This window comes from Lycorma delicatula, chromosome 1 (assembly GCF_047948215.1).
Source record: "Lycorma delicatula isolate Av1 chromosome 1, ASM4794821v1, whole genome shotgun sequence".
Lineage (NCBI taxonomy): Eukaryota > Metazoa > Arthropoda > Insecta > Hemiptera > Fulgoridae > Lycorma > Lycorma delicatula.
Window position 1 is genome coordinate 35,393,262 of NC_134455.1, and position 27,295 is coordinate 35,420,556.

At 31.6% G+C, this 27,295-nt stretch overlaps 1 protein-coding gene across 2 annotated transcripts in view; it reads right to left on the reverse strand.

Moving 5' to 3' along the window:
* The window catches only part of LOC142317494 (lateral signaling target protein 2 homolog), a 140,039-nt gene that overhangs the window by 55,187 nt on the left and 57,557 nt on the right, over window positions 1-27,295 (reverse strand). For both annotated transcript variants that reach the window (XM_075354063.1, XM_075354059.1), the window contains exon 2: window positions 8,409-8,555. In XM_075354063.1, coding sequence (XP_075210178.1) covers window positions 8,409-8,555 — 147 coding nt within the window. The remainder of the gene's footprint in view (window positions 1-8,408; window positions 8,556-27,295) is intronic.

Genomic DNA, 27,295 nt, shown 5'->3' on the forward strand with positions numbered 1-27,295 from the left:
TTGTGTTCTGGCTGGTGGGTCAGGTATTCACTCTGTGTGGGTGGGTAGAACTCACCCACAAAACTCATGTTATCTGCTTGTTATGTTAGACTGTATCATGTTATCTGTTAAACTGGAACATAACTGAGAAAGGTTCTGTTTCTGGGACTGTTGTGATTACCTGATAACGAGAACTGAGATATTCTTCAGTCTCTTATACCTAATACCTCAGTTATCAGGTAATCAAACAGTCCCACAAACAAGAACCTTTCACAGTTATGTTCCAACACATCAGAAATGTATTCTGAAAGTCTAAGCGACCTCTGAATCAGAAACATTTACGTTAGTATCGGTACACAATGACATTAGTATTTCTAATTGCTTTATAGTTTTACCAAAGCCAAAATGTAAAAATTACGTCTGCTGCGTATACGACGGCAAGTGGTGGTTAAGCGAAGTCATTGAAGTAATATACATGAAAATGAAAAGGAATATCGAATACACTTTTTCCATCCACAGGGAATGAAGTACAGACTTCATTCATAAAATCTGAGAGAAAATCAAACATGGGTTCAACTGGAAAATATTTTAAATATTCTCACACCTTCAGAGCTTTTTCTATGACTATGAACTACTGGAAGAGGACACAACATTAGAGTAAAGATGAATGAAGACTTATCAGTTCTACTCAATAAAAAATGGCAGGAGTAGTAAGTTATGTTAGTTAAGTTTATTATCAAAAAGTGCAAGATTTTTCATAACTTCCATTAGCAGGAGTAAAGTAAGGTAAAAGAGAAATGCACAACTTCTTAATGTATTTGAATTGTTTATCATATTGTAATTATTATTTATCATTCTATAATTGAATATTTATTAATTACAAATTTACTCATTCTAATGAGCTGTAATTTTTATAATCTGAAAAAAATACACATCAGTATTTTTGGATATGTAGTTTACAGTTAGAAGGAACAGTATTTTTAGCGGTTTTGTTAGCTTCATTACTCGTCAACCCCTTTGAGTAACAAAATAAATTTTATATGGTTTTAAAGTACATAAAATGCTGTAGATTTTTGCCACCTGTCCCACATGTGGTTTTTGGGTCCCAAAATTGAGACATTTTCAAAATCATATGATTTTGTGACCATTTTTTTTAATGAAGGACACTATAAAAAGTAAATTTTTTTTTATAAGTACTACTAGTACCTAAGAGTTAAAAGGTAAAAAACAGGCCTGTTAACCAAGTCCATTATTTATTTTGGGCCCAAAATTAAAAAAAAAAAAAAATTTGAAACTAACTTCAGTAAAAATTACAAGATTTGGCTATGTAACAAAATGAACTTGTACACTAAGATGAAGTTCCATCTTTACCCTTTCCAAAAAAAAACCCTTTTTGACCATCTGTACAATGTAAAATAAGAATACTGCAGCTCATGAGAGGAAAATGGCTGTTTTTACCTGTTAGCGAGTTATAAAATATTCTATTTCTCATGAAAATAATTTTTAAAAATATAAAAATATTTCTTGGCCACTACAAGGTCACTATTTCTATTTATATTTCTTGGCCACTATCAAATATCATCAAAAATAGTGCTGCAATCATTAGTTTAATTAAAATGGAATACCCCAGTATGATAATATTCTACTTGAAAATGCAATTAGTATTTCATACAGGATCATATAATGTAAAAGATATCTCAGTTATTAACAATTACTTTGCCATTATTAATAACCCAATTCACTAGAACATGATGTTTGAGAGTTAATTAAAATCAACCAACCATTAATACGTAATAACATCGCTAAAATTAAGTGTTATAAACAAAGTAAATGAACAATAATGCTATCAAATTTTAAATAAAGTAATAAAAACATCACTCACTCGTTAATAACACCACTATTCATCAAGTTAAGTCAATAATGAGGGATATTTAACAACCTAATCAATTTAGGATTTATATTACGTTAAAATATCTATATTTTACTTGAATTAACAAGCAGCTAATTTAAATAATAAATAAATAAAAGCAAACAGCACACAAAAAAATGGTTATAGGTATTTTTACAAAAGAAGGTAAAATAATAAAAAATAGAGGGTAACAGATATTTTTTAATCGTGTACTAAAAATTAATTAACTTTTCACATTAAAACTGATTCTGGCTGAAATCAATATACATTTAATTATGTTTTATATATATATATATATATTATATACTTTATCACATGTGAAATAAGTACAGAACAATTTGGAAAAAACACCAAATTAAAATAATTAACTGAACTGAGGTCGTCAATCACATGAAAAGTAAACAGATATTTTATAAACAAGAAGTAATGAATGAACACAGTTTAAGGAAAGTATATTTGTTTTATTATTTTTCCTCAAATTTATCACTTTTAATAATTACACTCACTGTAAGGTCAATATTAATTGTAATACATACTGAACCAGATATTTTACAGGTTTCTACTTAAATATAAGCAAATAATAACAGAAGATTCATATCTATAAGCAATATAAGTGATACAAAAAGTTTTCTTAAAGCTGTTTTCTTTGAACACAATAACTACAGGCTTAAGCACATAAAAGCTGACAAATAAGTAGTCTTATTCATTTATTTATTATTTTCATTTCATTTACTTTTATTTTTTGAGCTCTATTGCTCTATGATATTACTGGAATTTATATTTTCATAAATAAAATGACAATATCAGAAAAACAAACACAAATTTAGCAAGCGCATGTTGTACCATCCACTTCTTACAGCGACACAGTTGTGGTACTAAAAACAGCATATGGCAGGCATGTGACAGAATTAGCATTATGTCCTAATTTCTTGTTTAAACATATCTACCCACCCTCTAAAGGGCAGCTAGCAGTCCTATATAAAGAAAATTTAGTATATAGTCTCCAAAATGCAACTGGTTTTATGAATTTATTTATATTGTACTTATTCAACTGAAATTCCTACTTTCTTAAGATACGTATTACTTTCCTGTTTAGATAGTGCTATAGCAGAGCTATAGCTCTAGAAGGGAAATGTAATCGATCCAATTTGGGATAAGTGGTTTTCATCGGATTTCGACATTTTGGCATCTAGGAACCCAAAACACTGAATGAAAATTTTCCAGATGTTAATGTTCATATGTACAAGTGTGTTTGGTGTTGGCCTCTAAATCACATTATATCTCCAAAACACTGGACTGATGTTGACCAAACTTGGAAAGATTATATATGGGACATTAACTTAAAAGGACAAGGGGGTGAGACTGTAGAGCAAGGTCCCCCTCAGTATCTCCAGATTTTGCCTAATTAAGGTCATATCTTTCTTCAGCACATTAGTTAAAAATTAAAAATTGATAACATTTGCAAAATTGTACCCCCACCCCAAAAAATGCTCTGAACTACTGCTATGTTCTGATGTCAAACATGAGCGGTAGAATTAAATAAATGAATAACATTTAAAGTGTAAAAAAGTAACTTGGTCTAGCTGTTCTCGAACTTGATCGTTCTGTTGACTCAGTACCTGGCACATTAAGCCTCACAGCTACACTCGTCTGCCGACCGTGCAAGCAAAATTTGTTCTATACAAGTTGTGAAATTAAATTAGTTTAGTTATTACCGACCATCGCCACTCGCCACACCCACACGAATTAAATACGGTATATGTGCACTCTTTACTTGGAATCATTGATTTAAATAAACAAAAAAATATTATATTTAAATAAAATGACAAATACTTAAGTTGTGAGTGTACATGTGTATAAGCCATACATCATAAACAACACACAGTTTAGGACTTTCACGAAACATGGCTTTAACCACTTGCCAGCAAAATCCTGCAATAATGTTGTCAGTTTTTTTCTTGCATTGAAATAATAAATAAACATACGGAAAACAGTAGCATTTTATATATATATATACATATACAGAGAGAGAGAGAGAGAGAGAGAGCGAGAGAGAGCAGAATTCTATGATATTGGAAGACTATTGAACTAATATTAAAAACTCCTCTTTGATTTGTCCTTGATTTAGAAATTTATATTAGATTTTCTTGATGTAGGGCTCTATTAGATGTGCAGGTAAATAAATTCAAAAAAATAAGTAGATTAGCAATATTTTAATTAAAATAGAAAAATATCTACATTTAGCAATTATCACAAGAGATGCTTATCTTCATAGATTTACATCTTGTATAGCACAAATGAAAAAAGTTAGTTTTTTAAACCATGTTATACTTTTATATCTTTCTTATACCATTTTTTTCTTACAATGTTTTCAGTTTTAAGTTTTTTCCATATTGTTTTAAATATACAGTATTACTGTTATCTACAGTAATACTGTAAGAATTACAACAAATTACATATTGAAAGTATCTAGTTATTCACCCACTTTACCAGAAATAGAACATAACATTAACATAAATCCTTTTAAAAAAATAGCATTTAAGTAAGTTAAGAAAAGAGTTTAAAAATGTCAATCGTCAATTTCAGTATAGTCTCTGTTAAAAAAAAAATACTATTTTGATTTTTAGAAAAATAGGAAACACATCTTTTGACACCTAACTAAGTATTTTAACAACATTATTACAGAATTTGTACTGGAAATGGGTTGTGGAATTATAAGACTTTTAATTATAACAGATGGGAACCTCCAGTGCTTGTTAGGAAAGTGAACAATCATTTCACATGTAAGAATCAATACAGTGCTGTGGCTCTGTACTTGATTAATTTTCAGTAAAGTAATAGCATCAGAAAGCCGAAATTGCTGCTAGATTTAACAGAAAGCCTTGTTTCCTTCACAACTAAAATTATGTAAATATGATAACAGTAGTAAGTGTAAACAAATAGTTCAAAAATTTCAAACATTGTAATTTTCAAATAATAGCTGTCATACTGAGAAATTAACCATCAGAAAAATAATTAAAAATACTTAAGCACCTTTTTTCAATACACTATTATCAAGTTACGATCAATGAAACTGGATTACCAGGAAAAGAAGCCAAAAACAGTATTAATATATAGTTTTCTCTTAATTCCTACTGATTTTCTTTAAATAAACAGATACTCTTAAGAATGAAACAGAAAAGAAAAAGATCTAGCACGTATAAAACTCAGAAAATCAAGTTACTGATAAATCGCCCACAAATTGTGGATTATATCTCCTAAATTATCTAAACTTTGAATAACAAACCCTTAACTGAGAGGTTCAAATCAGCCTTAAAGCTGATGTGTGTACACATTCCTCTACACTGAATGTAAATCCTAATGAAATTAATTCATTTAGGTGTTTCAGAAAATTAATACCGTACTTTTAAAAGTTGATAGTAATTTTATTCTTATACTTTTTAAACCTTATCAAACCAAATATCAAACATCTATTAATCAAGTTCAATACTATTATCATTATATTCTTTGAACTAAGAAAATCACCAGAAAAAAAAATTATATAAATATATATATCTAACATAACCAGAATACATAAGATAATTTCAATAAATTGCAATGTAAAATTAATGCAGGATTAAAATAAATATAGTGACACGATTAAACTGTATTTCAGAATAATAAGAGCATCCTACCGTAACTGGTATCAAATTAAAAATTTTTGAGAAGGAAGAAAAAAAAACTGGAACCTAAACAAAAATGGAAAAAGATGGTTTTTAAATTAAAACCAAAAGCAAGATATATTTCAACAAACTTGATCAATAGCAGAATTTGATATTTCATCAGTACGAAAGTGTAACAAAAATTTTTAAATAAACAAACCGTATATAAATGACCAAGACAAAAATACAATACAGAGGGCAATCTGGAAAAAACAGGACTGAATAGCGTAGAGGTAAAGAAAAAGAAAAAAGTGGTAAATAAATATGCAAATTAATTCCGATTTGATCAATTTCATTAAGTTGGCAACACTACTCTAAATATTTCACATGACACTGTATTACAAGTTGCAGTATTGGTATTTCTCTGGATACCAGATGATTATTAAACAGAAAGGAATGCTTAGTCAAGATAGTAAAAATATTTCATAAAAAAAGATTATTTTAAATTATTGTTTACTAAAAAACTTTTACTAAAATTCATCTATAGTGTGTAAATCACAAAAATCTGTCATCAAAATACAGGGAAGGAACCTCTCCATTTGAAATTTCATAAAAGTTTATACAAAAATTGTATAAAATTCTATTTGCTTATTTTTGTTGTTTAACATTTTTTGCTAAAATGCTTATCATTTCTGTTAAGAAATTACCACCATTAAGATCTTAATCATATGAGTAGTCATACAGTACTGTAAATTTATTTTATAAGTTTTGGTAAAACAATTTTAATTATATCTAACAGTTTTTCATGCATAATTCTATACAAAAAGTAGAACAGAAAAGACACACACTGTGCACAAATTGAAACAATATCATTGTGAAGCAAAAGTCTTTTTTCTTTATTTCTGATAAATGAATATAAAGAAACATGAAAATGAAATGTTCCTTAGTAATTACTTACAGATACATTAAGATCCAAAAGTTGTGCACATCAACGTAAGGACATTAAGTAATAATATTTAAAGATTTTTTATTTTCATAACACATGCTCAAAATGGCTGCCCTGTTCAGTAATGCAAGTGTAAAGTCTTTTTATCATATTTGAAGCCACTTTGTGGAGCACATGTATACTGATGTAGTTAATCTCTGTTACTCTGTTCATCTTTAGTTCCTCCAGCGTGTGTGGGGCCTGTTTTTATAACCTTTCCTTTAAGACCCCACAGAAAGAAATCTGGGAACATCAAATCAGGTGAATGCGAGGGGGGGGGGTGTCATAATTCTTTAGAGATGATACAATCGGGAAAAAACGTGCAAGAAATGCATGGTTTCATAAGATGTGTGACTGTCCTGCTGGAACTAACAATCGCGTTCTTCAAAAAGTGCAATAAACTGTGTAATGATGTCTTGGTACTCAACACTGTTCACTGTGGTTTCAAAGAAAATGGGGCCCATTATTCGATGACATGATACAGCACACCACACTTTTAACTTTCTGAGATGTAAGAGGTTTTCAAGTAACACAAGTGGATTTTCAGTAGCCACTAAGGTGAAAACCACACCTCTTCAACGAAGAAAACACAGTCAAGCTCTGCAATTCCATAGTTGTCAACAAATGATCGAAACCATGTACAGTACACTACAGGCTTTTCTTTATCTGGCTCCTTCAATTCCTGAACTCTACGAACATGATATGCACAAAAGTGTAACTGCTTCATTGCTCTCTCAGCACTTCCATATGAAATCTGAGAGTGCACTGATAATCTCATCAAGGTGCAACACTTTTTAACATCAGTCAAAATGGCCAGTCATCTTGTTCACTTCTTGTCGCAACTGATCCGCATTCTCTAAAATGGGCAATTAATCTTGTTATGGTGAATTGTTAGGCACTGCCACGTATGGATATTTTCCATGAAATTCATCTACAACACGTGCATACAAACAACTGGAAAAATACTATTCAACAATGAAAACTTGATGCTCTTGGGAAAAATTACATGTTTACCAAGCAATAAACAAAGCACTATTGCAAACATCACGTGATCAATACATATCACAATGGTGTCTTTGTTTGTTGTTGTTAATACCCATGGTACTATCTTGCAGTAGTCGATAGAACGTTTTCAACAATACTACTATTTATAGACACTTTAATTTTGATGTGCAGGACTGTTGGATCTCTTTGTGTAACTTTAAATCTATATACAATATGTAGGTAGCACTTACTATGAAAAATTACATCAGTTAATTATGATATAATTTTCTACTAAATCACTGACGTCCTCTCAAAAACATCTATCTAATTTTGATAAATGAAATACTAAGATAAAATTGAATAAGCAAAATTTTGCTTGCTGGAACCATAAATTTTAAGAGAATAAATGTTGCGACGTCGACAGGATGCCGTTGTTCAACAGCGTTGCAGTAAATTTTAAAGCGAGGGTGGACTGTATGTGTTCATAGGTGATGAATGAAGACAACACCTTGTTGATTACCGAAGGATTGTTTAATTGTATGCAGTCTTGGCGGTTTAAAATCACCTTGTAACATAACACTTGTAATTTATAACTTAACTTTAACGATAGCAAACATAAGCTAAATAAAAAATGTTCATCAGAACAAGAATTGAGAGAGTCCATCTGGACATGACCGCCTTGGGTCAGGTATGAGTATAGACTGGCAAGAGACGCTACGGACAGTGCTCGAGGGAGCAGCTTGTGACATTGAGTGGCGTGATGTTCTAGCGACCATAGTTTACTGTGGGCACCCTAGCCACAGCTAGGTTTCAGCACTTGATGGTAAGAGGGAGTGAAAACGTAACAATATCAAAACAAAAAAACATTCACATAGATATTCTGATTTATAGATAACAATAAGAATCATACCTTATCTTGACACTGACGCAAGTGATTAACAAGAAGGGTACACCTTTCTGGATCTTTCCGTCCATCAAAGCTATCTAATTCTGCAGCAACAAGATTTAATTCTTCATCCGCATAAAAGAACTGAGAGAGAAGGGCAGGGTCATCTCTCTGCAAAAAAAAAAAAAATTTTTAATATAACTGGCATAAATTTTAAATTGGTATAAATTACAATTCAAAACACTAATAAGGAAAATAACATTAATTATAATAAATACGAATCCAGACGCATAAATTAAGCAAGTGCAGATAAAAAATAAACATCTTATTCTTAGAATAAAGCAAAAAAATTACATCAGAAAGGAATTATAGTTTAATGCTGTTTCTCACTGCACACATCTCAGGAACGGTCGACCTGAGACTGTACAAGACTATACTTCATTTACATTCATACATATCATCCTCTGAAGTAATACCTTATGGTGGTTTCAGAGGCTAAACAGAAAAAAAAACTACTTTTCAAAAATATATTTCAGTACATTAATTTAAGTTTACATGAAGTAAATTCAACTTTTTTAATAGTAGAAACAAAAAACAATAAATGCAGTAAACAAAAAAAAATTCTTTGAGTTAGATTCATTTGATGTGGTTTAACCTAATACCTTTGGGTTCCTTGATGAGGGCAGCAGCATTAAGAATGCAAGCAATCAGTTCATCACGTGCCTATTTTTTCTTGTACACCTCACATTTCATCTATCTCCATAACAGTAATATATGGGAGTTAGGTCCAGTGATCTGGGTGGCCAATTTACCGACCATTTTTCTGTCAAGTTTTGTTCTGTTTTGATTAATAAAAGTTGATGTTTGTTTTTCATAACACTTATTACATCAATTTTCTCAGAATTAAATTCTCTGCAAGTTTTAATAATTTATTAGTCATTTAACAAAGTTATTGGTTACTACAGTTCAATCCTAAGCAGCATGTTTTTCATCACCAAAATTTTCTATTTTTGTTGGATATTATGAAAACTACAGAAGATAGAGTTCTGGGATCTGTTTTATTCAATTTTTCAGGTCAAAAAACATATGCAACTATCAAGTTTACCCTTATATAACATCTTAAAAATTTCACTGACCTCACTTCACTGGGGGAAGTGAAATCCTGTTTTTTTCACCTGTATTAAACACACACACACACACACACACACACACACACACACACACACACACACACACACACACACACACACACACACACACACACACACACACACACACACACACACACACACACACACACACACACACACACACACACACACACACACACACACACACACACACACACACACACACACACACACACACACACACACTTAATATACATATGAAGCAGATTTACAACAATACCATGTACTCTTTTGGAATTGGAATTTTGGAAAACAAAAAGTTTTCTATTTTTTTAACAATATATATAACAAATCACACATATATTAATATAACCTAACCAAACATAAACTGCGCTTGTTCCCTTGCTAACCTTGTCTAACTAACGCCTAAATATATACAAATTATATACAACAATGACTCAATCTTTAATGATGACTTATTTATGTGAATTTCTACGACATCACTGACATAAGGGGGAGGAAGACTTGTTCAATATGATACTTCAACATATTAGTGAGTTTTATCTTGTAGTATAATTATAGTTTAGTAAAATAAGTATTGTGTTATGTTTATAAAAGGAATTGGAATTACGATCTATAATAAATGTTACATTTAAAAATATATTATATGAATTTTTAATTATACTCTCATTTCTCCAAAATAATTTTATCTAATCTTTAAAATACATGCATGTTTAATGAATTATGATATTACACAATATTTCAAGAATATATCATTAAAAAAAACCTATTGGGGGGAAAATCATGAAAGAGTACTCAATACCAAACAGAAAGCATACCGTAGCAAATAACTGGAATAAGAATAAATTGTGACAAAACAAAGGCATACAAAGAATGATGAAATAATAGCTTCTGTAAATGAAAAGAGATGATAGAGTACACAAGTAACCTTATCTAAATATCTGAGAAGTAAATTAATTAAGAAATGAGAATATGAAAACGAAGTTAAGACTAAGAAATGATTTTGCAATGAAACTTTGCGATAAGGGGAATAAGAATACTGGCCAGTAAGATGAATAAAAATTGAAGACAAGTCTGATCAAGCATTAAAGGTAGAATGTTTTAATGAACAGTTCAGAAAGATGGAAACTGTGTAGGATGAATTATGTCAAAAGCTAATGAAATTTAAATAAAGAGAAACGAGGAAATGAGACAGACTAAGTAATAAAGTAATAAATTAAGAAGTTCACAAATGGTGAATGAGGAAAAATAGATGACCCAGATCATTATTAAAAGGAAAAAATAAATTGTGTAAAATTAAAAGAAAAGATTTTTTTAATGCTGAACTGGAAGTGTAAACAAAGGGAGGAAAGAAGAAAGGAACAAACTAACTATCGAATGATCTCAAGAAGCATAAACAATAAAAACAACTAAAATGAACAGCAATTTACTTTAGTTAATAGGGATAAATGGAGAGGAATGGATGTGCAATAAACCTGCCTACTAGCAATAAATGAAAGCATCTCTTTTTCCGCATGAATGAATAAAAAAAGTTCTAATTACAAATTTATTGTATAAATCTTCATATAAATTTCATACAAATTAAAAATTAGTTATTACAAAAATTATAATACAAAGTGGAAAAATGTAAATAGTTATAATCACCAGTATAAAAAAAAAAAAAAAAAAACCTTTTGCAATTTGTATAACTAGGGAGGAGGTAGCCAAGGCTGACATCCACTACTTTCCTTTTATACAAATATATATTATTCTTGCCATCTCCTCCTTAGATGGACCTTTGAGTACCCTTCTCGATTGAAAATGGGTATTTTCCTGCTACTAACAATAAAGGATATTTTTTTTTTGTCTTCAGTCATTTGACTGGTTTAATGCAGCTCTCCAAGATTCCCTATCTAGTGCTAGTCATTTCATTTCAGTATACCCTCTACATCCTACATCCTAACAATTTGTTTTACATATTCCAAACGTGGCCTACCTACACAATTTTTTCCTTTTACCTGCCCTTCCAATATTAAAGCGACTATTCCAGGATGCCTTAGTATGTGGCCTATAAGTCTGTCTCTTCTTTTAACTATATTTTTCCAAATCCTTCTTTCTTCACCTATTTGCCGCAATACCTCTTCATTTGTCACTTTATCCACCCATCTGATTTTTAACATTCTCCTATAGCACCACATTTCAAAAGTTTCTAATCTTTTCTTCTGAGATACTTCGATTGTCCAAGTTTCACTTCCATATAAAGCGACACTCCAAACATGCACTTTCAAAAATCTTTTGATGTGATTGAACTGGTGTGTAATATTTATGAAAAAGGGAAATTTCCGTCAGACTTCAAAAAAAGTGTTATAGTCATGATACCAAAGAAAGCACGGGCAGATAAATGTGAAGAATACAGAACAATTTGTTTAACTAGTCGTGCATCAAAAATCTTAACTAGAATTCTATACAGAAGAATTGAGAGGACAGTGGAAGAAGTGTTAGGAGAAGACCAATTTGGTTTCAGGAAAAGTATAGGGACAAGGGAAGCAATTTTAGGCCTCAGATTAATAGTAGAAGGAAGATTAAAGAAAAACACACCGACATACTTGGCGTTTATAGACCTAGAAAAGGCATTCGATAACGTAGACTGGAATAAAATGTTCAGCATTTTAATAAAGTTAGGGTTCAAATACAGAGATACAAGAACAATTGCTAACATGTACAGGAACCAAACAGCAACAGTAATAATTGAAGAACATAAGAAAGAAGCCGTAATAAGAAAGGGAGTCTGACAAGGATATTCCCTATCTCCGTTACTTTTTAATCTTTACATGGAACTAGCAGTTAATGATGTTAAAGAACAATTTAGATTCGGAGTAACAGTACAAGGTGCAAAGATAAAGATGCTACGATTTGCTGATGATATAGTAATTCTAGCCGAGAGTAAAAAGGATTTAGAAGAAACAATGAACGGCATAGATGAAGTCCTACGCAAGAACTATCGCATGAAAATAAACAAGAAGAAAAAAAAGTAATGAAATGTAGTAGAAATAACAAAGATGGACCGCTGAATGTGAAAACAGGAGGAGGAGAAAAGATTATTGAGGTAGAAGAATTTTGTTATTTGGGAAGGAGAATTACTAAAGATGGACGAAGCAGGAGCGATATAAAATGCCGAATAGCACAAGCTAAACGAGCCTTCAGTAAGAAATATAATTTGTTTACGGTGTATATTATATTACGGGTGGATAAAGTGACAAATGAAGAGGTATTGCGGCAAATAGATGAAGAAAGAAGCATTTGGAAAAATATAGTTAAAAGAAAAGATAGACTTATAGGCCACATACTAAGGCATCCTGGAATAGTCGTTTTAATATTGGTAGTAGGTAAAAGGGAAAAATTGTGTTGCAGGCCACGTTTGGAATATGTAAAACAAATTGTTAGGATGTAGGATGTAGAGGGTATACTGAAATGAAACGACTAGCACTAGATAGGGAATCTTTGAGAACTGCCTCAAACCAGTCAAATGACTGAAGACAAAAAAAAAATATATATATATATATATACTAGTATATATTACATTTTTACTTTAAGTGTTTTCTGATTAATTTTCTTAAATTTTGTCCAAAAACTTCGAATATCAGTATTACATTTGACTATGTATCATCAGATATAAAAATTCTTTCTAATACTCTGAGTAAAAATGCCGATAAAAAAATTAAAATATTTTCTAAACGGCTATAATGAATCTTTTTTTTTTTTTATAAAAATCTTTCACTTAAGCTATGTGAAAGAAATTACAACGGAATTGGAAGAACTTCCTTTTCAAAATAAGGAAAAAAAACACAGATTATCGAAACCGGTTAGTTAGATGAAGAATAAAGCTTGAAGAACAAAAGAAATGAAACATACGGATTAAATTAAGAACTTCCTCCTTTTTGGAAACTATTAAAGATGTGTGTGAAATATTAAAATCGCCTTGGAGATGGACAAATACAATGAACGGTATCGATTATCTAATATTCTAATAATAAAAAAAAAATTCAAGTACAATATCTTCGCATTACGAACATTTCCGATTATAGAGAATTATTTTTTTAAATTACAATTTTTACACTCTTATTTTCATTATCTGCGCTAATTATATTGATCTTATATCATCGCTATTTTAATAACAAATATTATTCAAATTAATAATGACCGACATCCAGTGACTCGACTGTTGCAGAATCAACCGAACGCTTAATACGTTAAATTTTTAATAAGTATAAAGAAATGTATAAAAATATGTCCTTCATTGTACGTTAATGTAACACAATGGATCGGTGCAAACGAGATTTGAGGAGCGAGGTCAATTTAAATCAATTCCAAATATATTACCGTTGCTTCCTACAATAAAACATTATCGTTGTACGTAGACACATAATCTACATATACTGTAACTTATTATCTCACAACTTCTAAATTGTGTACTAGTCGCACACAAAGACAACAATTTAAGTCGTAAAGCTAAACAATAGAAAGGTAATAAAAGAGCTATAAAATAACAACGGAATACTGTCCATGAATTCAATGACAATCTAAAAAGTAACAATTTCGACAATCAAATTTCACAAAAAAAGACTACCACTAATTTAAATTGATTATATATATATATATATAATAAAAATAAACAAGGGTAAAATTTAATTTGCTTAAATCAGGAGCAATAATAACAATTACATTGCCAAGACAATATTCAATGTTTAAGATACACAATGACACCAGAAAACAAACGGTAAGGTTCATTCAAAAAATGAATTTTAAACTGTATAAACGCTTATAAATAACTTTAGAATAAGAACACTCAGTCCTCTTTTTCAAACAATGTAGGTAAAAAATTAGGTTGAAATAATTAATCTCCATAAAAGCCTACCATATTCCAATTTTTTTTTTTTTTGTCTTCAGTTATTCTTCTATAGTCTTTAGTAATTCTACTTCCCAAATAACAAAATTCTTCTACCTCCATAATCTTCTCTCCTCCTATTTTCACATTCAGCGGTCCATCTTTGTTATTTCTCTACATTTCATTACTTTTGTTTTGTTCTTGTTTATTTTCATGCGATAGTTCTTGCGTAGGACTTCATCTATGCCGTTCATTGTTTCTTCTAAATCCTTTTTACTCTCAGCTAGAATTACTATATCATCAGCAAATCGTAGCATCTTTATCTTTTCACCTTGTACTGTTACTCCGAATCTAAATTGTTCTTTAACATCATTAACTGCTAGTTCCATGTAAAGATTAAAAAGTAACGGAGATAGGGAACATCCTTGTCGGACTCCCTTTCTTATTACGGCTTCTTTCTTATGTTCTTCAATTGTTACTGTTTCTGTTTGGTTCCTGTACATGTTAGCAATTGTTCTTCTATCTCTGTATTTGAACCCTAAACTTTTTTAAAATGCTGAACATTTTATTCCAGTCTACGTTATCGATTGCCTTTTCTAGGTCTATAAACCCCAAGTATGTCGGTTTGTTTTTCTTTAATCTTCCTTCTACTATTAATCTGAGGCCTAAAATTGCTTCCCTTGTCCCTATACTTTTCCTGAAACCAAATTGGTCTTTTCCTAACACTTCCTCCACTGTCCTCTCAATTCTTCTGTGTAGAATTCTAGTTAAGATTTTTGATGCGTGACTAGTTAAACTAAGTGTTCTGTATTCTTCACATTTATCTGCCCCTGCTTTCTTTGGTATCATGACTATAACACTTTTTTTGAAGTCTGACGGAAATTCCCCTTTTTCATAAATATTACACACCAGTTTGTATAATCTATCAATCGCTTCCTCACCTGCACTGCGCAGTAATTCTACAGGTATTCTGTCTATTCCAAGAGCTTTTCTGCCATTTAAATTTTTTAATGCTCTTTTAAATTCAGATCTCAGTATTGTTTCTCCCATTTCATCCGACTCAACTTTCTCTATAACACAATTTTCTAATTCATTTCCTCCGTATAACTCTTCAATATATTCCACTCAACTATCGACTTTACCTTTCGTATTATATATTGGTGTACCAACTTTGTTTAACACATTATTACATTTTAATTTATGTACCCCAAAAGTTTCCTTAATTTTCCTGTATGCTCCGTCTATTTTACCAATGTTCATTTCTCTTTCCACTTCTGAACAGTTTTCTTTAATCCACTCTTCTTTCGCCAGTATGCACTTCCTGTTTATAGCATTTCTTAATCGCCGATAGTTCCTTTTACTTTCTTCATCACTAGCATTCTTATATTTTCTACGTTCATCCATCAGCTGCAACATATTCCAATACGTATCAAATAATATTAACAAGTAATATAGTGTGTAAATTACCTACAATATTTATAATGTAGTTTGTAGAATTTACTAACGTATTTAATAGTAAAAATTTATTTAATTTTTTTCTATTTTAAGTGACACACTCGTAATTAATTGACTTCTTCTTACTTTCGTTAGAGGAGAAAGTCTAAAGAATCTTGATATAAATATCAGACATGGAGATACAATAAATATTGAACAAGTTGCCGCCGAAGTTGAATTAAGTATATAATTCCACTTAATTTAATTAACTAATTTAACTTATTTTACTTAATTCAATTAAGTATAATAAGTAAATAAAAACAGTAAGAAAACTACTTAAAAATAATACATTAATAAGTTATAAACGAATAAAAAAAAAAAATCGATAATCCATGATTCACATCTCCATGAACCTATTCAGTCAAAACATTCCGCTCACAGATTCTCTCTCCCTCCCGCTCTCTCTCGTTTTATTTAACAGATAATACATAACTTACAATCAGTATAAAATAAAACACTAACAAATGCATTAAATGAATCGCGAAAAGGAAAAGAAATCCATTCTTTTTTTTTTTTCATTCGCACAAAACAAAGAGATATGAGATAAAAAATTAATAAAATATAAATTGAATGCACCTTTTGAAGGTTACTAAGATAACATTAAGCTAGAATATTGAAAGATAACAATACCAATAAAGATAAGAGTAAAAATTTATGTTTATTAACGTCAAATAAATTTTTGTCGTAAGGTAACTTACTAAAAATAAAAAGAAAACGCACGACAGATTACCGCATTACAGTACTAACGGTACTGTACAAAGACGCAGAACAGTTAGCACACGAAAATAAAAAATAATTTACATAATAGGAACTCATGATTATTTCAGAATGAATGTAACAAATACTTTTACTTTCGTAACTTGTGGAATGAAAGCACTACTGCGCTCATAAAATTACCTATTAACATTAATAGGTAACATTTTTCTAAATATAGATGTCCAGTCTCCGAATTATGAATAATTTAGAGAAAGCGCACGCAAATCAAGCTGAAGTAATTAATAAAAAATGTACATCTTTTATTCGTTGTACGGTTACGTTGTTACATATATTAAAATGACGCTTTTCGGAACAACTTTTCACCATCTGGTATATATTTTAAAAAAATTAAAAACACTGGAAGTCGTCACAATATTAGCGCTAAAATACAAAAAAAAATGAATGAATATACAGGCCCAAAGTTCATTGCATAAACATCATAAAAGTACACAAGCGAAATTATAGGTACCCAGCTTTGAAATAAGCTGCGTTAATTCAAACAAACCAAGCAAGTTCCCTCTTGTATACCGGGATATTTCTTAATAATAACGACATAGTCATGCGACGGATAAATATCAATCTAAAATAAATTGCTTTCTAATTAGTCTGAGAAACGATAAACCAAAATCGTTTTTTTTTTTGTCTTCAGTCATTTGACTGGTTTGATGCAGCTCTCCAAGATTCCCTATCTAGTGCTAGTCGTTTCATTTCAGTATACCCTCTACATCCTACATCCCTAACAATTTGTTTTAAATATTCCAAACGTGGCCTGCCTACACAATTTTTTCCTTCTACCTGTCCTTCCAATATTAAAGCGACTATTCCAGGATGTCTTAGTATGTGGCCTATAAGTCTGTCTCTTCTTTTAACTATATTTTTCCAAATGCTTCTTTCTTCATCTATTTGTCGCAATACCTCTTCATTTGTCACTTTATCCACCCATCTGATTTTTAACATTCTCGTTTACAGATTTTATAGATATCTGAATGCGTACAGTAGTTAGTTGTAAATCCAATACAGTTACAAAACAGTCCGTGCAATCTTGTAAAAAACTGTTAAACTAATAAAATGAAACATTTTAATTTCAGGACTAACTATGTTATTCTAGAAAATATTTAAAAAAAATTCATAACTGAATTTATTAATAAAGTTTGCATTCCCTAAAATTTATTAATGGTAAAGTCAATTGTTAACAAACCACATCAGATTTTAAAGATAGTGAAGGAGGGAAAGAGTAATGTAAATTACCACGAACCATTAAATATGAAAACTTGACCGTAAAGATTCTATGCATAATATGAATTAACGGATTCGAGTGAAGGACTGGATACAATATGATAATTAATAAAAATATCAATTATGATACACGTTATAAAATTTCTTTATAATAAAAATTAACTTCCTTTCATTACTTCATCAAAATAATTTCGTTATAACGACGTTCCAATAATTTTTTACCCGTTGTATTTTTTCATTAACTTTTTGCTTTTTTAACTAAAAAGTTGTTAATTAGCTCCCCGCGTTGAATTAAAGCCTTGAACAATTTTATTAATCTGACTTCAGCAGCATAAAGGTGTTGTGTTCAAAAAAGTCAAACGTTCAAGATGCTGATAACAAGGCTACAAAACCACTAAAATAACATTGATTATGTAATGAATAATATACCCCTTAATTAACTGTATTCTAAGCCTTTTATAAAAAAAATGTACATCATAACGAAGAAAAGAAAAATAATTATTATTTATTACATTAAACCTATAATAGTTTTTTTTTAATAGAAAATGTAATTAACAAAAAACAAATAAGAGGAATTACAGACGGTAAACAGAATTTAATTAATTACGTACTACTGATGACGTTCGATTACTTTTTATACAAGTTAACATAACTCGAAACGGCCGTCCAGTACAATAAGGAGACATTTCTGAGAATAAGCGCGTGGGAAGCTAGAAAGAAAGGAATATTAAAGACAATAAAATGTGGGACGGAGAGAAAGATATCAAGTGATTTCATGTATATTTCATTAGCTATAATAAAGAGTCAAATCATCGATCGTTATAATGGAATAGAAAATATAACAACCGGTTATAAAAAACTATTTTTAAGACAAAATATATATAAAAACAAACATTTTACGCTAACAAAAATATTTTTAAATGTATTAGGAAAGGCGGTAATATATCCTTCCAACGATCTTTTCATTAAATTCACATCTCAATAATATGCAGAATCTGGGATAAGCTACGGCTGTACCACGAAATAATTCATTTCAAACGAATTAATATGTTTGGACATCAGACATCATCATAGAATTTCCATCTACTGGTTTTCTATGTTCAAAAACTACTTTACAAAATGACCAGACGATTTTCATTAATCATTAACAGCATAGATTTTATTACCCAATTTACTAAATAAAAATTGTTATTTAAATTAGCATTTCTGTTTAATTGTACTTGAAAATTGATTAATAAATTTCTTTTGAATTTCATTTTAAAACGACCTTTATACGACCATATGTAAAATTTTTACGGTACAAAATGCCAACAGAAAATCTTGCTTCAAAATATCAGTGTGCCGTTTGCTAATTGTCGGACTAAAATTCCATCGTAATGAAAAACGAAACCAAGTATTCTCAATAATTAACAACAATAAGAGAGTAATTATAGAAATTACCTGAATTTAATTAACAAATACATTTAAAATCTATAAAATATATCAGAACTAAATGGATATACCAAAAATAATACACACAGAGCATTAAAACATTTAAATGGCAGAAAGGCTCCTGGAATAGACGGAATACCTGTAGAATTACTGCGCAGTGCAGAGGTGAGGAAGCGATTGAGAGATTATACAAACTGGTGTATAATATTTATGAAAAAGGAGAATTTCCGTCAGACCTCAAAAAAAAGTGTTATAGTCATGATACCAAAGAAACCAGGGGCAGATAAATGTGAAGAATACAGAACAATCAGTTTAACTAGTCATACATCAAAAATCTTAACTAGAATTCTATACAGAAGAATTGAGAGTAGAGTGGAGAAAGTGTTAGGAGAAGACCAATTTGGTTTCAGGAAAAGTATAGGGACAAGGGAAACAATTTTAGGACTCAGATTAATAGTAGAAGGAAGATTAAAGAAAAACAAACCGACATACTTGGCGTTTATAGACCTAGAAAAGGCATTCGATAACGTAGACTGGGATAAAATGTTCAGCATTTAAAATAAATTAGGGTTCAAATACAGTGTTAGAAGAACAACTGCTAACATGTACAGGAACCAAACAGCAACAGTAACAATTGAAGAACATAAGAAAGAAGCCCTAATAAGAAAGGGAGTCCGACAAGGATGTTCCCTATCTCCGTTACTTTTTAATCTTTACATGGAACTAGCAGTTAATGATGTTAAAGAACAATTTAGATTCGGAGTATCAGTACAAGGTGAAAAGATAAAGATGCTACGATTTGCTGATGATATAGTAATTCTAGCCGAGAGTAAAAAGGATTTAGAAGAAACAATGAACGGCATAGATGAAGTCCTACGCAAGAACTATCGCATGAAAATAAACAAGAACAAAACAAAAGTAATGAACTGTAGTAGAAATAACAAAGATGGATATTTTCACAGAATGTGAAAATAGGAGGAGAAAAGATTATGGAGGTAGAAGAATTTTGTTATTTGGGAAGTAGAATTACTAAAGATGGACGAAGCAGGAGCGATATAAAATGCACAATAGCACAAGCTTAACGAGCCTTCAGTAAGAAATATAATTTGTTTACATCAAAAATTAATTTAAATGTCAGGAAAAGATTTTTGAAAGTGTATGTTTGGAGTGTCGCTTTATATGGAAGTGAAACTTGGACGATCGGAGTATCTGAGAAGAAAAGATTAGAACCTTTTGAAATGCGGTGCTATAGGAAAATGTTAAAAATCAGATGGGTGGATAAAGTGACAAATGAAGAGGTATTGCGGCAAATAGATGAAGAAAGAAGCGTTTGGAAAAAATATAGTTAAAAGAAGAGACAGATTTATAGGCCACATACTAAGGCATCCTGGAATAGTCGCTTTAATATTGGAAGGACAGGTAAAAGGGAAAAATTGTGTAGGCAGGCCACTTTTGGAATATGTAAAACAAATTGTTAGGGATGTAGGATGTAGAGTGTATCCTGAAATGAAACGACTAGCACTAGATAGGGAATCTTGGAGAGCTGCATCAAACCAGTCAAATGACTGAAGACAAAAAAAAAATACACACATTTTTAATTTTTTAACTATTTTAGTCACTAACAAATTAAATAACCCTTTAACTAATTGTGCGTCCAAATTTAACATAATGTTAATTTAAATCCTAATTTCTTCTGAAGAGCAACATAAAAAAAAGTATGTAAATAAAAACCAGTGACCACTTTACACAGTCAATTCTGACGGTTACTTTTTAAGCAAAATAAAGTTCTTGCTAGCACTCCTTTTAACACTCAAATGGAACTGCTGCAGAACAAATCGCACATAATAGGATCGATATAGCAGTTCACTACAGGATATGAGATCCCCCCCAATAATCCAACAATATAACTTTTAATAAAAAAAATCGGTAATTTTCTTAAACGAAATGTATTATAACAATAATGAAATTTAAGACATTTTTAATGTTTCTTTTAATATTACTAATAATCTTTAGTTTGCACATTAATTGCATAACAAGATCGCAAAATTAAGGGACTTGATCGGAATCGCAGAAGCGTGGTATTCGAATAACTTAATATGTTTAAGCCCAATATATCGCAGAACCGGGAGAATACAAGCGCTTTACCTTAAGCTGGAAGAAGTGAGAGCACGCGTGGGCACAAATCAGCTTTAATATATTTTACAAAGTAATCATGAAACGGATTTTGGAATAAGAAAATTCAGAAATTACAAATTAACGATGAAAACATTGTACGACTATAAAAGGGTTTTCACTTTAACTAATAAAATTAATTTTAAAACATTTTCGGTCACAAATTATTTATCCGACATACAGACACTTTTTTTTTATCCGATAAACTACTACATAAAATGAATATTAAAGTTGCATACTTTTTAAATAAAGGAAACTATGCGATGTAAAAAATGTCGATGTATTATATTTGAACAGTTACGTAAAGAATCTCTCGTTATCAATGTAAAAATTCCTATTACGTAAAATGTTGTTGTGTCAATAAAATAGAACAAACTATACACTAAACCGGCAATTTTTTTTTTCTTTTTAACGAATAAGTAATCTAGAAAGGTATCACCTAGGATAAAAAATGTAATTATCGCAAAAGAAAAGCTACAGCGTAACTTAGCATGACGAAAAAGCCATTCGGTATTATATTTATTTAACCATTCACATAAGAAAAAATAAATGCAACCGAAGGCGGCTAGTGTTAATCTTTCACACTCGTGTTTTTACGCAAGTAGTAACCCGTACATGTTTCAATCGCATTGCTGCAGCTTAATTCTGTGTAGGTAGGTGTGTATACCCCCCACCATTACTCGTATTACCTTACATGAATTATCACCGGTCTTATGTAGGGCAAATTATGTAAACGCTTGCTGTTGAAGCGAGCAACTGAACAAGATTTTGTTACGGTGACAAGCGTTGTTACTTTCTGATGAAAATATCAAAGTCGCATAACAAAGGCTATGCGATATTACAGTCTTAAATATAACATAGAAAAGTGTATTAAATGTAATGCTTAAGACGATTCCAATCCGTATGAAAATAATGTTAGCTTGTTAAAATGTTGCAACAAACTGCATAACGTTACTGTGATATTTTGTTCGTAATATTTCTCAGAAAGCACAACGTATTTTCCAATGAGCCATTAAGTTCACAAATCAAATATAAAACATTTTGCTACGCTTCGTGAATTCGTAATGCAACGATTCAAAGCTGATTCGACGAATTTAAGCGTGAAAATAGTAACTAAAACCAAGGAATCATGATTTTATGAAGAGATATACAATATTAACAAAATAACATCTGGTGCAATAGTAAACGCGCCGGTTCTTAAATAACTAATCTCCGTTTCCACTCGCAGCAGAATTAATAGTTTTTATCTGTGAATCGCTTAAGTTCATTTTTAGTCAAATTTACGGCCAAAAGGCAAGTAACGCGCTCGTACAAGAGACTCTTGTCAAGAGTTTCATTCTCCGAGAATAATGTACACTGTACAGCCGGTACCAGAGGTGTTGAGAATAAACGTTATCATTAAAGGACTGAATATCACAAACATTTCAGTAGGTTTGCGCGTATTGACGTACAACAGCGCATTCGTTTATGAGAATAAGGCTACAGGAACCACTTCAGTCATCGCTTACTCTGATACGCTTGAATAGAATGCTTATTATTATGGAATGGAATGCAAAGTTGGCAGGAGTCTATTACTCCCTACTTTATCGCAGAACCTGACAGAGTCCCTTGCTGCTGGATCATTCTAATCGGGCTTGTTTTTAAAAGGGTTATTTTTAATCTCGGATCTAATTTTTCAAGTTTTGTCTATTATTATTTTAGTGAATTTAGGACGGATTTAATTGCATTCCAATCCGTTGTTAAACCAGCGTTATCGAACCCATTTCATGGGCCGACCGCGGAAGGCTAGGCTTATAAAGCCTGTCCTCCCGACGTAATTCCCCTTCAGACCGTCCACTGAAGTCCTTTCGGTGCTAACTCTTTAATAGGCTAGCAGGAATACGCCACAACGGGGCACTAGCTGTAAGGAGGGAGCAATGCGTCCCCTTTTCCGGAGGAGTCGCAATTGCTGGGATATTTTGTCTTACTGTAAGTTTTTTTAAATTTAGACCGCGTTTTTGTTTTATGCGCGACTTACCGTGTTTGACGTCTTCAAACTATATAACTCGCGAAAACTTTTCACTCGCGACCCCGGAAACGCGTCTGACGCACTATTCCGTTTATGGCTCATGCGATATGGAGGCCCCTAAGCCTGGTTTGTCGATTTTCGACTACCGCACCGCACCATCACGGTGGTTCGTCCAGTACGGCGTGAGGCCGCTTCCTTACAACTGTCGGAGTTGGGTCCTCTCGGCAGATGTCCCGAAGATGACTGTGTTCGGACACAGCCGCTCTCCCGAACAGTCTGCGCGCCTGCGCCACCCCCACCTCGGACACGGATTGAAATCTCGCATCAGATCGGAGAGTGGCGTTCCTGACGAACCACGGAGCTCCAAAGATCGTCCGCAACGCGATGTTTTGGACGGCCTCGATCTTCTTTTGAAGCGAGGAGCTCAACACTGCCCCCCATGCCGGGTAAGCATATGTTAGAATCGGCAGTACGTACAGCCGAAAAATGAGGAGCTTAGTTGCCAGTGGGTACGGGCTGGCACTGTTCAGCACTGGGTATAGCTTATTATTACTGAGAACGCTGTATTATTTTTGGAAGTGACCGTAGTCTCGATTCAGAACGCGTAAAACAGATTGGTTATGGAGCATAAAAACAATATTTGAATTATAATAATTTTAGGCATTAAAAAATTAGCGAAATTGAAAAAAAAAACGCATTAAAAATCATAAAAAGTGCTTTCTAATCGGTCTTTACATTTCAAATTTTAAATGTCGGCGCAAAATTAAAAAAAAAAACCTAACAAATTTATTAATCTTCAATTAGACACAGCCATCATACAGGCGAAATTTAAAGAAAACTTTAAAAAATATAACTACTAGTATGTTTTTATAAGTTCATTATTTTATTTACTTTCGTTTTCTTCCTTTCTTCTTTTTTTCAAATTTAACTTGAATAGGCCTTTGACAAATGCAGTAAGGTAAAAGAAATAACTTTTTTAATCTTAGAAAAAACCCCCAGGTGAAAAACCTAAACCTCGATAGAAATACGAAAAGCAATCAGTAATGACGTATAAAACAGCACTATTAACTACAATTAACTGAACACATACATCCGACAAATTCATCGAAAATTAAAAGATGATGAATTATGGAGGTATAAACTTAATAGTAGACCAGCAGAATATAAGTTTAACTAAGATTTTGAATTTTAGATTAAGAGGAATTACAGACGCATTCCTGAGCGAGGAGCAAGCCGGGTTTTATACTGGAGCGTTCTTGAACGGACACAATTTTCAAGCTAAAACAGAGCTTTTTCATAGAAAAACGAAGGAAATTTAACTGTCAAACGCACGTTGTTTTCGTTGAACTGAAAATCGTTTTATAACATTAATAGGGAAATTTTGAGGCAGTTAATGGAACGCAGGGGAACATTCCTAAACGTTTAATTAAATTCATCCAGAGCTTGTATCAGAGAAATTAATTCGGGTTGATCTCAGAACTTGATTATCAGGTGTCTTGATTTAGCAGAGAAACATTTCCCAGACGATATATATTACACTTATATATTGACAACATTAGAACTCTTACGAACGGCAATCATCACTCTGGTACATATTTTAATGATAGGACTCGTGTAAACTGTATTTATAGGATCTTCACACGATTTTTACTGAAAATAAAAATAAAAAACTTTTTTTTTGTCGTCAGTCATTTGACTGGTTTGATGCAGCACTCCAAGATTGCCTATCTAGTGCTAGTAGTTTCATTTCAGTATAACCTCTACATCCTACATCCCTAACAATTTGTTTTTCATATTCCAAACGTGGCCTGCCTACACAATTTTTCCCTTCTACCTGTCCTTTCAATATCAAAGCTACTATTCCAGGATGCCTTAGTATGTGGCCCATAAGTCTGTCTCTTCTTTTAACTATATTTTTCCAAATGCTTCTTTCTTCATCTATTTGCCGCAATACCTCTTCATTTGTCACTTTATCCACCCGTCTGATTTTTAACGTACTCCTATAGCACCGCATTTCAAAAGCTCTTCTAATCTTTTCTTCTCAGATACTCCGATCGTCCAAGTTTCACTTCCATATAAAGCGACACTCCAAACATACACTTTCAAAAATCTTTTCCCGAAATTTAAATTAATTTTTGATGTAAGCAAATTATATTTCTTACTGAAGGCTCGTTTCGCTTGTGCTATTCGGCATTTTATATCGCTCCTGCTTCGTCCATCTATAGTAATTCTACTTCCCAAATAACAAAATTCTTCTACCACCATAATCTTTTCTCCTCCTATTTTCACATTCTGTGAAAATATCCATCTTTGTTATTTCTACTACATTTCATTACTTTTGTTTTGTTCTTGTTTATTTTCATGCGATAGTTCTTGCGTAGGACTTCATCTATGCCGTTCATTGTTTCTTCTAAATCCTTTTTACTCTCGGCTAGAATTACTATATCATCAGCAAATCATAGCATCTTTATCTTTTCACCTTGTACTGTTACTCCGAATCTAAATGGTTCTTTAACATCATTAACTGCTAGTTCCATGTAAAGATTAAAAAGTAACGGAGATAGGGAACATCCTTGTCGGACTCCCTTTCTTATTACGGTTTCTTTCTTATGTTCTTCAATTGTTACTGTTGCTGTTTGGTTCCTGTACATGTTAGCAATTGTTCTTCTATCTATGTATTTGAACCCCAATTTTTTTTAAATGCTGAACATTTTATTCCAGTTTACGTTATCGAATGCCTTTTCTAGGTCTATAAACGCCAAGTATGTCGGTGTGTTTTTCTTTAATCTTCCTTCTACTATTAATCTGAGGCCTAAAATTGCTTCCCTTGTCCCTATACTTTTCCTGAAACCAAATTTTTCTTCTCCTAACACTTCTTCCACTCTCCTCTAAATTCTTCTGTATAGAATTCTAGTTATTTAAATACTATATACTAGTTATTTAGGAGGAGAAAAGATTATGGAGGTAGAAGAATTTTGTTATTTGGGAAGTAGAATTACTAAAGATGGACGAAGCAGGAGCGATATAAAATGCCGAATAGCACAAGCTAAAGAAGAAATATAATATGTTTACATCAAAAATTAATTTAAATGTCGGGAAAAGATTTTTGAAAGTGTATGTTTGGAGTGTCGCTTTATATGGAAGTGAAACTTGGACGATCGGAGTATCTGAGAAGAAAAGATTAGAAGAGCTTTTGAAATGCGGTGCTATAGGAGAATGTTAAAAACCAGACGGGTGGATAAAGTAACAAATGAAGAGGTATTGCGGCAAATAGATGAAGAAAGGAGCATTTGGAAAAATATAGTTAAAAGAAGAGACAGACTTATAGGCCACATTTTAAGGCATCCTGGAATAGTCGCTTTAATATTGGAAGGACAGGTAGAAGGGAAAAAATTGTTTAGGCAGGCCACGTTTGGAATATGTAAAACAAATTGTTAGGGATGTAGGATGTAGAGGGTATACTGAAATGAAACGACTAGCACTAGATAGGGAATCTTGGAGTTCTGCATCAAACCAGTCAAATGACTGAAGACAAAAAAAAATATATATGAAGTAAAAATATAAAACCTAATCCTTAGATTTAAAGTGATAAGTCAAACGAACGCTAACAAAAACATAAGTGAAACAAACTCTAAATAAACCGTATACAGTAAGAATGCGACAAAAACATACCAAATCGATTTACAACCGCAGAGATCCGTTGAGAATTGAATAAGAAAATAAAAATGAGACTAAAAGAAATAAAACTCAAATTTTTAAACGGGGCTATGTAGTAAAGTATTCAATACAAAACAACTGA